The sequence below is a fragment of the Lampris incognitus genome, chromosome 2, assembly GCF_029633865.1.
Source record: "Lampris incognitus isolate fLamInc1 chromosome 2, fLamInc1.hap2, whole genome shotgun sequence".
NCBI classification, from domain to species: Eukaryota; Metazoa; Chordata; class Actinopteri; order Lampriformes; family Lampridae; genus Lampris; species Lampris incognitus.
The window spans coordinates 29,662,205-29,681,137 of record NC_079212.1 but is presented as its reverse complement, the minus strand read 5'-3'; the positions used below and the strand labels follow the sequence as shown (position 1 = coordinate 29,681,137).

Genomic DNA, 18,933 nt, shown 5'->3' with positions numbered 1-18,933 from the left:
TACTTTATGAAAAAAATGACAGAGTGGCCTTGTTTTGGCGACAAACAACAGCTGGCCATGCATACATAAAGGTCTTCACGTCCACTCTCTGTTGCCCCCATAGACGGAGAACTATGGTGCATTTTTAAAACATCTAACAGGGATGTCAAAATTCACCTTCGCTGATCAACCTTCGAGGGGGGAGAGAGGGTCAAAAATCAAACTCATCAGCGTAAGAGACAGGCCGCTGTAACCTGGCCGAGGCACGCTACAACAGTGGCCATTAGAGAGGCGGTCCACGGGGCCAACAACGGGTGTGTGACCTGGCTTTGAAATGACAAGAAACTCTATTTCGGTGAAGTATCAACAGAAACAGACAGTGTAATACAATTGAGCTGACTGACAGCAAGACAGAAGTAGGATAAGTGGAGTGTGGAAGGACAGGGGTTAGGGGGAGGTTGTGGTGGCGGGAGGGGGCGGAGCCGTTTCTCTGCATCCAGTCGTAGCTCAGGGTCATAGGTAGCGTCCATCACTAAAGGGCGGGTGGACTGGGGAGAGCTTCAACCAATAGCCTGTGAGTCCGCTAACCTCTTCGCTGCTGCCCCCTCCAGTGGCAATTCACTCAAATGTCACATCAAAATGGATCTCATTTAGGTGGGCAAAAAGGAGCCGGCTCTCGATTGCAGATGTGGGTGGACCTGTGCTAGATTGAGCCTGAACTGTAAAGCAGCAAAAAGTAATATTATGAAAGGCGTGAAAGAGTGCCACGCGTGACAAATTCACGTCAGTTCCTCTTGGGGGGGGAGGAAAAAAATAAAAAGGTCATAGATCAAAGATCAAGGGTGAAAAAATAACTGATCTCTGCACTGGAACAGAGAGAAAAGGGGGGGCGTACTTGACAGGGGGCAATATTGTGGTCTCAGCCACATTTCCTATTCTTATTCATTAGAGGGAATCGCATAAATAAATAAAATATGTTGTCTCGTAGTCACTCATCCCCCCCAAGGGAACATGGAAGCCCCAGTAATCACATATGGCACAATAGCTGGCACGTAATCCCCTTTATTTTTATTTTCATGATGTCACTCTCTTTAAGCCCTTCGCTTTATGAGTCGCAAAACAGAGAGGAGAGGAGGAGAGGAAAGGAGAGGAGAGGAGGAGGAGAGGAAAGGAGAGGAGAGGAGGAGAAGAGAGGAAAAAGCCAGGGAGGGGTGAAAACAAATGATGTGGATCCCTGTTCTTTTTCTATGCCCTCATTCCAGTCAGGGTAATAAGAGAACATTGTGATTTACTGTCAGTGAAGCGCAAGAGTGCATCAGAGAGAATCCAGTGCGGCAGGGGCCATTAAAATAGATTTAACTTCCCACAGTATTAGGCCAGATGTCTACACTTCTATTATATTTCAATCAGCCATGACCTTGGTCTCCATATGATGTGAAAGATCACAAGGGGAAAGGGGAGAGCAAGCGAGAGAGAGAGAGAGAGAGAGAGAGAGAGAGAGAGAGAGAGAGAGAGAGAGAGAGAGAGAGAGAGAGAGAGAGAGAGAGAGAGAGAGAGAGAGAGAGAGAGAGAGAGCAAGAGCGCGACATGAAGAAGAGAGAGAGAGTGAGAGAGAGAGAGAGAGAGAGAGGAGAAGAGAGAGAGGAAAAAAAAACACCCTTGGAAAACCAATAGAAATATCAAACTACTTAGTCCCACTAAATCCCTCTGCTCCACCGGGCTGCATATATAGAGAGAGGCCAAGCCCGAAATAGATCGAAGGTTTCGAGTTCTCTCAAAAGAGTGTATGAATCATTGAGTGCACTCTAGCTACTGATAAGTTTCTGGGTTTTTGGTTTTTGTGAGTGTTTTGTGTTTTTTTTTCCTTTTTCTTTCTCTAACGCGAGGTGTGTGTTCAAGAAGAAGGCTGAGGGACTGCACCAAGAAAGAAAAAAAAGGGGGGGGTAGGGGGTGCAAAAATCTTCTTGATGTTACTTAAGCTTCAGATATAAACAGATGCCTTGAGAGATGATTGCTCTCATATTCCCAATCCTGCATCTGAAACATGTATTTTTCACACCGCGCTCTCCACCGCTGTGGATCCCTGACTTTGATCTCATCCCTTAAACACAAGTGGTTCCTTCTTTTCGGTGCCAGCACCTGCTCAAGGTCCACTTTCTTCTCACTCTATTCCGAAAAAGAAAGAAAAAATCTTTCCATTTTTCTGAAATCTTTCCAGCATGGTATCTCCGGCTCTGTGAAAGCGGAGCAGAGGTCATTGGAGATGAGCATATCTGCTTGTTCTATTTCAGAGGCTGATGGTAATTGGACTTATTGGCTGACATGGGCTGACCTACTTAAAGAAAAAAGCAATCCCCGGCTACAATTCGAACTTAAACCCCCCCTCCCCAGCACGGGCAATGATGTTGTGCTGATGTTCCTACGATGCCGTTTTATTTTTGAGGTTCCGCTGCCCCAATATTGTTTCAACGGTTTAAAAAAGAAAAGAAAAAAAGAAACCCCAGCCCAGACTACTCCAGTGTGAGTGTATGCTTTCGAAATCTGGATAGCTGTCCTTAGTTAGATATTGATAAATATTGTTTCGTATCCAGCTATCTGACCAACACGTAAATTTCTAAGCTTTGCCATCAGTTTCAGATACGTCTAAAGAAGCACTTGATTTGTCATTCTTTTTGGGGGGAAAAAAATCTATCATGCTTTGCATTTCTTATTAGGGATGGATGGAGAGCGAGAGAGAGGAACTTACACATGCTAAGTGCCGATTCAGTGACTGCAGGAGGAGTATGGGAGGGGGGGTGGTGGTGGGGGGGGTGAAGGGAGGAGAAGGCTGCAGTTGTGCTGGGGGTATAGTGGTACACTGTGAGTCACCATTAAGTAACTGTGCCTTTTCACATCACCATCGCCCACATTGGGTGTGCGGTGCCAGGGTGTGCTGAGGTGTCACTGACTCAGAGAGAGAGAGAGAGAGAGAGAGAGAGAGAGAGAGAGAGAGAGAGAGAGAGAGAGAGAGAGAGAGAGAGAGAGAGAGAGAGAGAGAGAGAGAGAGAGAGAGAGAGAGAGAGAGAGAGAGAGAGAGAGAGAGAGAGAGAGAGAGAGAGAGAGAGGGAGGGAGGGAGACATCAGCTGGCTGTATTGCTAAACAACATCGGTATAACGACGGTTGTTAAAGACACACCATTAAGCATGTGTGTATTTTGTCAGAGTCAGAATGTGTGTGTGTATGTGAGCGAGTGAGCGAGTGAGAGTGAGAGAGAGAGGGAGAGAGAAGAGAGCGAGTGCGTGCATGTGCGTGCACACGTGTGTGCACGCTCTGCATGTATTTGTCAGGCAGGCAGGAAGAGAAAAACAGGGAGTGTAAGTGTTTGTGTAAGTGTAAGTGTGAGCATGCATAAGTTTGTGTGTCGTGTGTGAGAGCGCATACATTTAAAGAGCAAAGGAGAAGATGGGAAAGGTTGGATGAAAAACAGAGAGAGAGAGAAGGAAAAAGAGAGGGAGAGACAGGCGGATAGACCATGACAAACAGGAAGACAGACAGATACACAGAGAGAGAGAGAGAGAGCGAGCGAGAGAGAGAGAGAGGGGGGGGGGGGACAAACAGCTCATAAAAACCCCAGAGAAAGTGAGAGCCTTTCCAACAGGTGGAGTTTCTATTCTAATCTCCACCATCAGCTACTGCTGTCTTGCAGCTGGCTGGGCCGATGGAGACGAGCGGCTCACCACCAAGACAACCAGAAGCTGAAAACAAGGAGGAAAGAACAGGCAGCTGCTAGGTGCTCCTCTACAGACCGGCGGCCTCTCCGCTTCCCTTTACAGAGAGCTGTGTGGGGGTACAGTATAAGTAGAAGGAGGAAGTAGCTGAGGAGGGGAGACGGGTGAGAGACAGGGAGGAGGAGATGTATTACCGATTTACTCGCTCCCTCGTTCTTTCTTTCGTTCAAGCACTTTCTCTCTTCTCTCTGTGTTGGCTATCACTCAGTCACTTATCTACATACATACGTTTACACACGCACATGAACACACGCACAAGCACACGTAAATATATACGCAGATAAGTGTACATGCATAGACTGGTCATGATGTGGGGAGGGAGGGTGGCTTATACTGAGTCCATGAATTTCGTTGTAAACACACACACTCACTAACTCTCTTACTCACACTCTCTCTCTCTCACACACACACACACTCTCTCTCTCATGCTCTCACACACACACACACACACACACACACACACACACACACACACACACACACTCAATGACTCTCTCTCTCATGCCCTCTTGCTCTCTCTTTCTCTCTCTCTCACACACACACACGCACACACACACACACACACACACACACACACACACACACACACACGTGTACATGCATAGATAGATTAGGCATAATTCTGGGGAGGATGTTTATATCAAGTCCATGAACTTTTTTGTAAATAGTGGCCATGAAGTTTTTGTAAACATACATACGCATATAAACACAAACACAAACACACACACACACACACACACATTAACATTAACATACACATAAGAGGCAAACACACTCCATCAACCACACAAACACATAAAACATAAAGTATTCCTAAAGCAGGCATACGCACACACACACACACAAACACATGTAAACAGGCTGCAGTCTTGTTGAGTGTAATCACTTAAACAACCCACTACTGATTTGGGTCCCAATCCTAAAAAAAAAGAAACCTGCCACACTGGACCTCTCCCATGTCAGAGTGTGTCTGTCTGTCTGTCTGTCTGTCTGTCTGTCTGTCTCTCTCTCTCTCTCTCTCTCTCTCTCTCTCTCTTCTCTCTCTCATCTCTCTCTCTCTTCTCTCTCTCGGGGGCTCGGGTCGAGGGGGGAGGGTGGTTCAGCAGAACTTATGCTGTTATTATTGTACTGTACAAAACATTCTGTATCAGTATAACATAATTGGAAAAAAAACACATCCTCAAATCCTGCAAAGTGCTGCAAGAATTCCCCCTGATTTGATTCTGTATATAAGCAGATCCACAACGCTGATCAGCAAAATAGGCCACCCGTGCCTTTCGCACAAGCTCTGATCTCAACAGATAAGCAAAATGAAAAACGTCAATAACATCAGAACATCTGGCAGCTCCATATGAGCCGGCCATATTCCTGTCAGGTACAGAATACATACAGTGCTCAATACTATCGGAGAAGACGCCCGCTTGAATGGCGAGACTGTGTCGAAAGCGTGAAGTATACGGCCCCCTGAAAGCTGTTTCTGTTTAGTGGTTTTCTGTTTTTTTTTAAAAAGCCCTGAGATGTTATGTGTAAGGCAATCTCTCGCCTGTGTCAAACTGTTACCCTCGGTGCGTACGCTGTGGAGGACCTCAGACATTCACACAAAGGCGACTCTGTCCGGGCTACGATGACCTATTTCACAGGCACACATCATCTACAGGTATCTAAACGTTGTGCTTTAAAACCCACATGAAGAGGGCAAATTGCAGCGTCTTGCTCTCATAGGGCAGCTGTAAATCCACTCGGTGCGTGTGTTTTGGGACGCGCAGGTTGCATGTCAGGAGGATAACGGCCTTTTCTGCAGAACTACCTGCGCACAACCAGAAGGGAATCGGGTGGAAACTCGGGCAAAAACAGAATGTAAATGAAACATTACTACCTTAAGGCCCTACATTGGCATGTTGTCTTCTTTTTTTTTTTAATTCAGCCTAAATATAATGGATTGAAATGCTTTAATCTCTAATAAGAAAAAGGATACAAGGAGTGTGTATACAATACACTCTGGCACGTAGGCACACATCCAGCAATATCTGTTAGACAGCTAATTAAAATCTCGAATGAATGCCGAGAAAGCTATTGTATAAGAACCTATTATTTGTCCCATTTGACAAATAATAGGCGTGTGTGTGTGTGTGTGTGTGTGTCTGTGCAAAGCTAACTCTTACAGTTATGCTTCAAATAAAAATATAACTACCATGCATGTATGAAATTGCACGTGACACATAAGGAAAATACAGACGGTGTGTGGATGTGCTGCCTGTTAAGGTATTTACAAAGGCTGCGGGATTTGTTGAGGTAAAAGGCAGGTTGTGCCTCAAAACAATGCGCTCGGGGGGGTGTCCGGGTGGCGTGGCGGTCTATTCCGTTGCCTACTAACATGGGAATCGCCGGTTCGAATCCCCGTGTTACCTCCGGCTTGGTCGGGCGTCCCTACAGACACAATCGTCTCTGTGCATAACAGTAGTCCACTGACTTCCGGTTTCTACTGCAGCGGCCATGCTAGTTTCCTGTTTGTTGGCGTGTGCTATTGACAATGGCGTTGTTTTTCACAATGCCTGCAGGACTTACCATGGGTAAATGCCAACGACACGCACAGAACTGTCGACAAACTTTCACCTGCACCTACCAGCAAACTGGTGAAAAGTTTCAAGTTGTACATATCAAGTTACGTCCACAACTATGAGGATGAGTGTCCTGGTCGCTGCACTAGCGCCTCCTCTGGTCAGTCGGGGGTGCCTGTTCGGGGGGGGGGGGGACTGGGGGGGAATAGTGTGATCTTCCCACGTGCTACATCCCCCTGGTGAAACTCCTCACTGTCGGGTGAAACGAAGCGGCTGGCGACTCCACATGTATCGGAGGAGGCATGTGGTAGTCTGCAGCCCTCCCCAGGTGGCTTGGAAGAGTGGGGTAACTGGACGGGTACAATTGGGGAGGAAAAAAAAAGGGGGGGGGGATCCACAAAAAAACCCCAAAACATTATGCTCTGCAGGATACTGGGCAGGGTCCTAGCAATACAACCAATCAATCGACAAGTTGGTGTTTACGTATTTAAATCATTATTTTATTCTCCTCTTAAGGTCCCACTTTTGCCCAACCCCTGGAGTGGTTGGGGAGGGGGGGAGACTTCCGCATACATCCCCATTTACAAGTGGAGTGGCCGACCGCTTCCTCTCACCTGTCAGCTGCAAAGTTCCCCCACGTTCTCAGGGGGAACGTGGCTTATGCTACTTCCTGCAGATCCACATGCAGCTAGTCGTGTGCCCAGCCACGTACAGGGGTTGCTATTTGCAGTAGCGGGACACGTTACTCTGAATCTCAGCTTTGGGACGCTTGTGTGTTAGTCTGCCACACCAGCCGAGGGTCCGTCTTTGCAATCAAAACCAGTCATGTTTCCTGTTTTCTTCCTCTTCCCGTTTCAGCTGACCCCCTTGGTTAAAACCTGCGCGAAGCATCTTCCGTTACGAGTGAAGACACGTCCGTTCTCTTCTCGAGCATCAGATTCGAGTAGCTGTACTTTAAGGATCAGCTCGGCGGCTGAGTGGTGAGCTATCTCCGTGTGAGGACGTCTCCTCCTCGGAAATAATGTGAGGGCTTATAGCTGATGCCACTGACAGAGCATCGGCTGTGGCTGACATGTTTTGAGAAGCCAGGATTGCCCTACCCCGCTCAAGAGGTGCATGTTGACATAACATGGGCCACTCAGAGTGGGTGTCGATGATTGACATATGACCGCAATGACAGAAAAACCACAAAGCTGGACATTTATCCCAATTAACCAACATGGGTGCATGTATGTAGAGTGACATAATTAGGGCAAACCAGGCGATTTGGTGAACAACGGTGAAGCCCGTGCCTGTGATGTGTGCTATACTGAGACAATAAGCTCCCCAAACTCCCCCTCGACCCTTCATTATACCCCCTCATGCCACACATCAAAGACAAGACAACCTTGTGGCTTGAGTATGATACTGTGTGTGTGTGTGTGTGTGTGTGTGTGTGTGTGTGTGTGTGTGTGTGTGTGTGTGTGTGTGTGTGTGTGTGTGTGTGTGTGTATTTGGGGAATGTATGAAATGGAGCAGTGTGTTTCTGTGGGTATGAGCCTGTGCTCACTTGCGTATGTGCTTGCATGCATATGGACATCTTCATGTGCACCTATGTACATGCAGAAAAAGACTGTCCCAGCTTGTGCATTTCCTTTGTGTGTATGTGTGTGTGTGTGTGTGTGTGTGTGTGTGTGTGTGTGTGTGTGTGTGTGTGTGTTCAGTGTGTGTGCACATGTGCATTTTCTTTGTGTTTGCTCCTATCTCTGTTATTTTCCTTTTGTCCTTCTGTGGGCATGTCTGTTAATGTTTACATGTATGTGTATGTGTGTGTGTGTGTGTGTGTGTGTGTGTCCCCGGATGCATTTGTGAGTGCCTGCATGTGCCCCGGTGCCCTGGGCTGTCCCGGCCTTGTCCCACCGACATCAGCGGGCGTAAGCACTAATTGATGAGCAGCCACCACCTCGTAATGTTCTGTCAGAACATGAAGGGTCCCCCTGCTGGATCAACAAATCCTGGAGCTCCAAACTCTGCCATATGTCTTGCCATGTGTTCCCCACTACCAGCTGGGAACGCTCAGCACAGCACCACTCCCGTTTAACTCACTTAGTGGTGGTACTGGTACTGCACTGCTAGTCTGGGAGCAGCATCGCCTCGACAGCCCGTACCACAACTTCAGCAGGCTCAGAAAGATAACCTGTTGGTACCGAGGCCTGTGCATGCCAGGAGGTCTAGCATGGCTTTAACAATGTCAGGCTTAAAGAGAGACTGACATGCCCTTTCTGAACACATGTTTTTAACACTTGGAGTTTGAATCATAACCGAAAATAGCTGTGGTTTTATGAATTCAAAGCTATTGGCTACTCCATGTCAAACGTCACCGCGCTACCGCTACCGCTCATACCGCTCATATCCGCCGACACGGTAACTGACCGATAGACGTCGACACAATTCGGTGAGTATTTTGACTTCATAACTCAAAATCTGTTACAAAAAACAGTAACACACGGGTACGTGCATATAAAGTTTTCATTTTAGGGTTTTAAACATGAGCGGTAGCGTGGCGACGTTTGACATGGATCCAGTTATCCACAGCTCTCACACGTAGTGTAGAGGGCTGTGTAACCCTATACGCAAACAGACTGGTGTCTACGTATCCACTGGCGCAATTTGTCATTGGACACCATCTACAGTCAATCACAGATCTCTCTCGAGTGGCCGCAGACGCGATGTTTTGGCCACTGAATTTCTCCGTGATCACATCCCAAGTCGGACTATAGCCTGTCAGTAGGACTTTCAGATGTGGATGTCAGTATCATTTTAAGGGTTGAGAGCCACTCAGGTTTTGAATACCCGACTTACTGTCAGTTGCACCTTTGTATGTCAGTGGGTATAATGTGACACTCACTCTGTCAGGGTTAGGGGTTATCTTTCCCTCATGTTCTAAAGACTTTATACTGTAAGGTGTTTTATGCATCGCTACTTGGGAGAGATATTTGTTCTGTGCTGGTAACACCTTTGGGAAAGGTAATAGTTTGAATTGAATTTGCTATGCAATTTATAACTTTTTTGGGGGGGAGGGTTCCCCCTTTTTCATCTCAATTGTACTTGGCCAATCACCCCACTCTTCCGAGCCATCCTGGTCGCTGCTCCACCTCCTCTCCCAATCCGGGGAGGGCTGCAGAGTACCACATGCCTCCTCCGATACAGGTGGAGTCACCAGCCACTTCTTTTCACCTGACAGTGAGGAGTTTCACCAGGGGGACGTAGCGCGTGGGAGGATCACGCTATTCCCCCCAGTTTCCCCTTCCCCCCAAACAAGCGCCCCGACCAACCAGAGTAGGCGGGGCTAGTGCAGCGACCAGGACACATACCCACATCCGGCTTCCCACCCGCAGACACGGCTAATTGTGTCTGTAGGGACGGCCGACCAAGCCGGAGGTAACACGGGGATTCGAACTGCTGATCCCCATGTTGGTAGGCAGCGGAATAGACCACTACGCTACCCCGACACCCACAATTTGTAACTCTTAACTAAATGCTAAACAACTGTGTCAGTAAACATCACCAGTTTCAGATGTTGACTGTTTATATGAGTGAGTCTTACCTGGTTTGGCGACCGAAACTCTTGGTTATTGTCATTCATGTACATGTTGTCACCATCAAACTGCGGACACAGACAGAAGAGAGAAATAATAAACATGGGATGAAGGTGGAGTTTGAGAAAAAAAATGAGTTAAAGGAAGATGAACATGGGGGGAAAGAAAGAAGGCTCTTTACGGGTGGCCTGAAGTGTGAGCCTAATGACTTTGTCACTTCGGCAAAACCGTGCAGTGGCATTGCAGCATGGGCAATTACTGTTCTTCAGCAGGCCGGTAATTAGGCTAGATGAGCACAGTGATGAGAGATGGGCTTTCCCCTGTGGGCGCTACTGTGTGTGTGTGTGTGTGTGTGTGTTCCTGTCTATTTTGTGTGTATGAATGATTCTGTGTGTGCATACAGTAAGTAGCAAGGGTGTAAATGATTTTGCATGAGTCCCTTGTGTGTCTGTTGCTACGGTTGTGAAGCCAGAGTGTGACTGTGCACAGGTTTGTGCATAAATCTGTGTGTGTGTGTGTGTGTGTGTGTGTGTGTGTGTGTGTGTGTGTGTGTGTGTGTGTGTGTGTGTGTGTGTGTGTGTGTGTGTGCGTGCGTGTGGATGAGATGCTGCGAGGGTATACTGTGTATTTCACTTTAGGCTAGCAATAAAAGTTGTGCTAATAAGGCATGGGGCGAACACTTGCTGCAGGTGCCAAAAACACCGCCAGCCACGAGGTTAGAATCAAACAACAGCAAACAACCTCTGACCTCGCGGGTGCCTGGGAAACACCTCCCGCCGAGTCAGTAAGCACTAAAGCGCTACATTATGATAGCTTAGAGAGGTTAGCTTGCTGTGACTGGACGCTGGTTGTTAACTGCCTCTGGAATTTCGCAGTGACACCAGCCTTTGAGTGGGCTAAGAATGAGGACATTTGTCCAGTTTTACAACACACAATAGTCCGTTTCTTAAATGGAGAGTCCTTGTTTCGAGGAGGGGGGGATTTTGTTGTACAAACAGCTTAGCTGCAAACACTACAGACTTACACAGAATTACTTACAGAGTCATGGATGGTGGAGAATTACCATACTGTTACACTGAGAAACAGCCTTGGCTTTCAAAGGCATCAAGCTTTGTCACAACATCTTTTCAGCAAATTGAACAAACCTTGAACGGATTGGATAACAGTGCTCGTGGACACACGTATCATTCATTACTGCCATGCATGCATACAAAGAAAGACACACACACACACACACACACACACACACACACACACACACACACACACACACACACTCACACACACACACACACACACACACACACACACGTCAAATAAAAGCCCCTTTATATTTGTTGACTGAGGTCACTCATTGAATAACGTCATAATATCTCTCTGTACAGTAGAGTGTGGAAGAGACAGCGGAGAAAACATGATCAAACTAGACAGCATTCCATGTCAAATTCCTCAGATGTGAAGATACAGGGGTTCTTTTCATTTGGGGTGGTCTGCTCCATGCCTACACACACCGAGGGGGGCAGAAGGTCTGCGAGATAAACACATGCTGGATATCAGTGAACACAAATGGATTATGAGATACCTGTGAAATTATTGCCAACCAGGAGGACTAATTGATGAAAATGGGCAGAATTCCTGGGGGGGGAGGGGGGTGAAATGCAATATCTACACCACCAAGTGAGAGGAAAAGTTAAAGGAGCTAAATGAACACAGGGAAGAGAGTCGTGAGTGAGTAACAGACAGTCAGACAGACAAATTACTGTACATTAATTCAAGCAAATGACCGAGGGAGTGCGCGCCTGCCTCTGGGCAATGGTTGGTTAACGATGCATATCATGGAAACCCTTGTGAGGATTCACTTGCTTATTCTAATGATTGTAATCCCATTCAGCCACGAGACTTGAAACCGATACAAGTGCTGTGTTCGCTGCATACGCGTCTCAATGATACCTGACGCGTCAATCCCGATTAACCCTGCTGCAGCACTGCCAATACAATAAAAATATAGGTTGTTTAAAGTGAGACTGGCTGCTAAACAAATGTTACGTGTTAAGTGTTGGAGATGGTTTAAGATATGTGACATTAAAAAATTTGCTTGAATTAAGTTTGATGAGGTGGGTATCCCTTAACAAAACCATACGCAACAGTGCAGAATGACTTGTGTGCTTTGAGCGGGCCAAAGTGATGTTGACCTTGGTGACATATCTGCAATAAACTCCTCACTCCTCATATGAAAGCCTCTTGTCCTCGCCTAACTGAGCAATTTTATTCCACTGAAATCCACTTTGATATCACTGGTGACGTAAAGCCATTTTGAGTAGTTCTTCAGGATAAGATTCTCTGTGAAAAGAGAGTACAGTGAATGAATAGCGTCATTTTTTTAACCAGAAAATAATGTCAGATCTTGAACTCCAGCTCATTTGGAAACCTTGAATCTTCAGCGAATCGAGTGAAAACCCTCACTTGCTGTTCTTTCAGCTCGAAAGGGGGCAGATGAATTCAGAATAACTCTCATCCGAACCAATTACCTCAGTAATATAGTATTCACTAAAAAAAGACCCCCAGACAGCCTGGAAAGGTCAGCCATTTTGTGCTTCAACATGGCTGCCCATATATTCCAATGTAAGGCGGTTTTCCTCTGCTCCTCTCTCTATAGCTCTCCTTTGCACCGCTTCACTCTCCCATTTAAAATGCCAATTTATCCTCGGCTCAATGCTATCAGCTCTGCCATTACTCTACATTCACTGCAGAAATCATCCTCTCTCTCTCTCTCTCTCTCTCCCTTTTCTATCACCCTCTCCCCCTTTTGCTCTTGATGTCTCCCTCTTTCTCTATCCTCCATTTCGCTTCCCCTCTTCTCTCTACACCACAACTCTTTTAAATCCTTCCTCTACAACCCCCCATCACATCCTCTCTTCCCCCCTCCATCCTCATCCCTCTATTTCTTCTTCCTTTTCCAATCTATATCTCTCTCTCTTTCCCTCTTACTTCCTCTCTCTTCAGTGGGCCTTGGCATCGCTTCCTCATTGCCAGTCTAATTGGGCATTCTGCCTGAGACAAGGGCCTCATTAAGCAGTAATTACACACATGTTGTTTTCGGCAAACATCTCTATTTGGATTGCTTTGCACGGTAATTGTTCAGCAGGGACCACTGCTCGCGATGTTTCCCTTCATGACACACAGCCGTGTTGGGAGAGAGAGAGAGCAAGAGAGAGAGAGAGAGAGAGAGGGAGAGAGAAAGAGAGAGAGAGACAGCAAGAGAGAGAGAGAGGAGGGAGGGACTGAGAGGGGGAGGTAGATGGGACAGATAGAAAGAGAGAGAGAGAAGGAGATGAGAGCAGGGAGAAACAATATACGCAGGGAAAAGAGAGACAAATGGAGAGATAAAGAATGCGTAAATGAGCGAGAAAAGGAGAGGGTGAGCCTAAACGAGAAGTAGAACAATAAAAGAATAGACTGGAAAGGAAAAAAGAAATGACTGTGATGGTGCCATGGTGATAAATGGATATAGAGAAAGAATGAATAAGTGAGAGGGGAAGGGGGGGCCGTTAGCAAGAGATGAGTGAAGTAGAGGGAGTGACAATGAAAGAGACAGATATAGGGAATGAGTAAATGAGGAAGAAAGTGGAAAAGAGAGAGAGAGGGAGAAGGGGGAGAGCAAGCAAGAGAGAGAGAGCGAGATAGAGAGCGAGAGAGAGAGAGAAGGCCCAGAACTAGGTCATGCCTTGCCATCATCGACAAAGCTGAGCGCTTCAAAAATAATGAAGCCACAAGGTGGAAGTAATGCTAACTACCGTATCCAGGGAAAACATGTAATATTTACACAGTGCTAATGGTGGAATACAATGCTGGGATCCTTTCATCTTAGAAAGCGCTGGTGAGACACTTTATGGCAGGATTGGTGGGGAAATTATAGACTCCAATAAAGATGGTTGGTGATTGATGGGCTATTCATATAAGCTCTCCTAATGCCTTTGAGGCAACATCTGTTTGCAGTGGGGGAGGGGCTTGTACACGTGTGCCTGCGTGACTGACCAGTCATCTGGCAGGAAAATCTAAAAAAAAAAAAAAAGCCAGAGATAAACGACTATTAAAAAAAGATGGAAGAAAGATATTTACATCAAAAACTGGACCTAATGTTTTGGAATGTCACCGGATCCATAAACAAGTCAAAAGTAGTTTGAATTTATCTGCTTTTTTTTTTTACAGGTTTGGTAATATCCACGACTACGATGAGGATTTACCTGGGAAAGCCCGCATGCCAGGAATACTAACAAGAACAAAATCCCATTTTATACCAAATTTAACACTCTCACAGTCCATCACATCATCGGTAATGAAAGGCAGTGTACCGTACTGCAGAGACAACCAAACTTTTATAACTTTGGAAATTGTATAAGAGTATCTATAAGCAGAATGTGTAATACTTGTGACTTTAAAAGCCTTTGCCAGTACGCTAAGTCTCTAAAAATAATTCGCTCACCGAGCGGAATTAATAAGCCCAGAACAGTACACAGCCACTCCGTGAAGAAAGGGGTGCGGTAGGGGGACTCATGCAATATGTATGTCTGTTTGAGCACCCTTCTTCCTCATCCTCCCCCTCTTCTCCTTCTTTTTTCTTTTCAACCCCCCCAACACACACACACACACACATACACACACACACACCTCCTTCTTCTTCCTCTGTGCAATTAGCTGTAGAGGAGACCTAGCAAACCCCAACCTGAGACAATGTGCCACTGAATTTTGATGGAGCCCAACTTGTCACTCCTGGTTCAAAGTGAGACAAGAGGATAAGAGGGAAAGAGGGAGAATGAGTGTGTGAGACACGCACACACACACACAAACACACACACACACACACACAAAGGAACAGAGATGGGGGGAGAGAGAGAAATAGAGATGGACACAGGCACACGCATATGCACAAAAAACAGACAGACAGACAGAGGGAGGTAGGGAAAGAAAGAGATGGATATTAAAACAGACACACACACACACACACACACACACACACACACACACACACACACACACACACACACAGAGGAAGAGAGAGAGGCAGACAGACAGATAGACAGACTAATGGAAACAGCAAAAGAAAGAGAGGGAAAGGCAGACGGACAGAGTGAAATAACAGTTCAAGAGAGATACTGGCAGAGTCAGAAATGAAAGGACAGAATAAATCAGAGGTAAAGAAAAATAAAACTTCAGTAAATAGGCATTCAGGGTTGCAAGTAAAAGATAGCAGAGGGGGGAGAGAGAGAGAGAGAGAGAGAGGAGAGAGAGAGAGAGAGAGAGAGAGAGAGAGAGAGAGAGAGAGAGAGAGAGAGAGAGAGACTATAGTAGCAATTCTGATGTTGCACCACGCCCCCAAGCAAACAATGAACATGGCACAAGCACAAATACACACACACACACACACACACGCACGCACGCACGCACACACACACGCACAAAGCCATAAAGAGCGCAGCCTGTGGCCATGGCGACACATACCCTGTTGTCGTTAGATAAAGGAAACAGGGCCTCTTCCTGGGTGTGAGTTTGATCTCCACCACACACACACACACACACACACACACACACACAGAGCTGTAGCAATACTGGGGTCATATCCACTAATTCACCAGTACCTTCCTTTTTGTCATCACCTTTACTATATTTTTGATTTGAAAAGTATATCTGCATCTGTACATACTGTAGATTAGCAGAGCAGATCAACCGCAAGATCAGATATAGACAAGGTACACTGAGTGCCCCCCCCCTCCCCGCCTCCCCTCGCTTTTGTGATGGGATTTTTGGTGGAATTCTGTGAGGAATTTGCTGGCCTAAAGCCATGCTTGAAAGTATTAGGTCCGGGGAACTGGGAAACATCTATTGGTGTAGAGTTACACATTCCCTCAAAGGACAATTTCAAAAGTCTGAAGAGCCTCAAGTGCATCGCCTGCTAGACTGATATTAGAGAAAGCAACGCCTTGTATTCACCGTCGCTGTGATGGTACAGCCAATCAGATCATTTCTACCGAGCATCGAGGCTGTTTGTTATGACTGGAAACAAACAGCTCCAAAAGGGTAAAACTATTATATATATATATATATATATATATATATATATATATATATATATATATAAAAGATATATTTCCCTACAAGCCCCGCCCCTCTTTTCCCCTCTTCTGAAAAAAAAACTTTGTGGTATTTTCTCACAAATGCGATATGCTAGCTCCCACAGCTTCTGGGGCCCGTGTGCTGTGTGATGTATAAAAATACAACCAGGCTGGCTGAGATAGGGTTCATTCATCCACTTTCTGTCACACTGGAACAACCGCAAGAGTACGAGTCAACAGCAGAAAGGTGGTGAGAGATGGTAAGAGAGATGGAACAGAAAAGCTGTGTGTGTGTGTGTGTGTGTGTGTGTGTGTGTGTGTGTGTGTGTGTGTGTGTGTGTGTGTGTGTGTGTGTGTGTACACAAGGGGCTGGATGGACTGGGCTAAATAAGACCTTGTTTCCATTCCATGCCGAAGTTCATTGTGAGTTGGCGTTAGGTTAAACTGTGTGATGATGTCGCACCAAAGCTAACAACATCTAAACTGTTGTTTCACAGTTGATTTGGTTCTACATTTGGTTATCTTTTTCAGCTTTAAAAATTTTTAAATATCAATAAGAGACCAAAACAATAGTGCTACAGCAGGAGTACTGTGGCAACACAATAATTTGAGCTCTTGTTTGATAGCGAAGACAAAACCAATACCAGAACTAGAACACACAACAGTGTCATTCAGCTTTTCTTTTCTTTTCTTCTTTTTTGGATTTCCCCCCAATTGTACCTGTTCAATTACCCCACTCTTCTGACTCATCCCGGCCGCTACGCCACCCCCCTCTGCCGATCCAGGGAGGGCTGCAGACTACCACATGCCTCCTCCGATACATGTGGAGTCACCAGCTGCTTCTTTTCACTTGACAGTGAGGCGTTTCGCCAGGGGGACGTAGCGTGTGGGAGGATCAGGCTATTCCCCCCAGTCCCCCCCTCCCCCCGAACAGGTGCCCCGACCGACCATAGGACGTGCTAGTGCAGCGACCAGGATACATACCCAGCTTCCCACCCGCAGACATGGCCAATTGTGTCTGTAGGCACACCTGACCAAGCCCGAGGTAACACAGGGATTCGAACCGGCGATCTCCCGTGTTGGTAGGCAACAGAATAGACCACCACGCTACCTGGACACCCCTTCATTCAATTTTTCTGTCCAATAAAAGATACCTTAGGCCACTTCCACCTGAACACTGTGTGTGTGCGTATGTGTGTGCGTGTGTGTGTGTGTGTGAAAGAGAGAGTGAACTCATCATGTTAACATTCTAAGCTGGTGGACATGGTTGTAGAGGGAACCAGTTTCTGTGTGTGGCCACCAAAATATCAGCACAAGGGATTTAACATCAGATCTCGTGTATTATTGAATGTGTGCAGTTATCTTGACATAACTTTAACATGTGCCTGCACATTGTTTTTAATGACAATAAAATGAATTGAATTGAATCTTGAGTATTTCGGATGGATAAGTGTGTGAGTGTGTATGTGTGTTTAGCAGCTTGTCTCAGTGTACACTTCATGTGGGTATTATCTTTCTGTCTGTCTGTTTGTGCAGTAAAATAGAACAATATGCAAAAAAGTTCATACCGTGGTGCACCATGAGTGCATGCCTCTCCAACAGAAGAAATTGTGTCAAACCAAAGTGCCACCCCACACAGTCTCCCTCATCCTGCCACTATGGCCTTCAACAGGCTGCCTGCTAACCAACGCCAATGGGATACAGTTTCTTAGCATCTAGCACCTTACCATCACATGCAATTAGCAACTAGCACCAGTATGTGAAGTTACTAGGTTTAAAGTAAATGTTCTTTAACACTACTTATCCCCCAAGCAATGTACCAATCATAAGGTTTTTTTTCAAGATTTTTTTTTTGTTGCATTTATTAGATCGAGGATAGTGAAGCAGCAGACAGAAAACAAGGAAAAAGAGAGAGAGGTGCGACATGCATCAAAGGTCACTGACTAGAATCGAACCAAGGAAGTTGCGGTTATGTGGCACGCGCCATAACCATTCAGCCTACCGGGGCGCCACCCCGATTCCAACCACCCAAGATTCATCAACAAACATACAATGTTGAGTTAGAAGCGGACATCTCACAAACTCATACACATACCAATACTCACACCCTCTTGCTCACACTGCAACAACTTTAAACTTAGGTATAGCCATTTAGCAAAGGAGTGTGTGTTTGTGTGTGTTTCTATGTGTGTATGTGCCTATGTTTACATGCGTACGTGGGTGTGTGTGTGTGGGTGTGTCTGTGTGTATGTGTGTGTGAGGTTTCTCTGGCAGGAGGAGAGGATATAGTGCAGAAGCCACTTTTAACTGACTGGGGTAAACAGCGATGAGAGAAGATAAAGGGCAGAGTGAATGTCACATTACCCCAGCCCTTTGCCTGTGCTCACCGCTGCATCAGATAACTGCAGCAGGAAAAAAAAGGTCTGGTTTCCTCTAACATATAATTGGTTATCTTAATGCAATCTACTGCGCTCTTGCCTCTTTGCACAGAATGAAGTATGAAAGAGCAAAGGAAGAAGAGGGGGGGGACTGAAGTTTGACTCTTCTGGCAGTGACTAAAATAAATCTTTACAAGCAGAGGAAATATATCAGTCTATTTCCATTGCTGTGCTCTCTTGTCTCTTTGGTTGGGAGGAAAACAACATTTAAATCTCACCGAGACAGCCAATGGTGTGTCCATACTGGACATATAAGAAAAGCAAATATAGAGCGTGGGCAAGGACATTTATTTTGCAAAGCTACCAAGTTTCGAAAAAAGCTAGCAAAAAAATAAAAGAAAATTTTGGAAATTGGTAAACACAATACAAAGCCATTTTGTCATTTCTTTTTAGGAATGATGCTATATCATTAGCTAATAACCCAAAGACTTGTTAAAAATCTTGAAAGACTGCATTAGAAGTAACCAGTAGCTATGTTTCCCTCGCAATGTTGTGCAAAATT

The 18,933-nt window shown here is 45.9% G+C and overlaps 1 protein-coding gene across 1 annotated transcript in view; it reads right to left on the bottom strand.

Annotated features, from left to right (window-relative positions):
* LOC130108005 (TOX high mobility group box family member 2-like) overlaps positions 1-18,933 on the bottom strand; it is a 67,703-nt gene that overhangs the window by 41,850 nt on the left and 6,920 nt on the right. Inside the window, exon 2 of the mRNA XM_056274839.1 lies at positions 9,892-9,951. Coding sequence (XP_056130814.1) covers positions 9,892-9,951 — 60 coding nt within the window. The remainder of the gene's footprint in view (positions 1-9,891; positions 9,952-18,933) is intronic.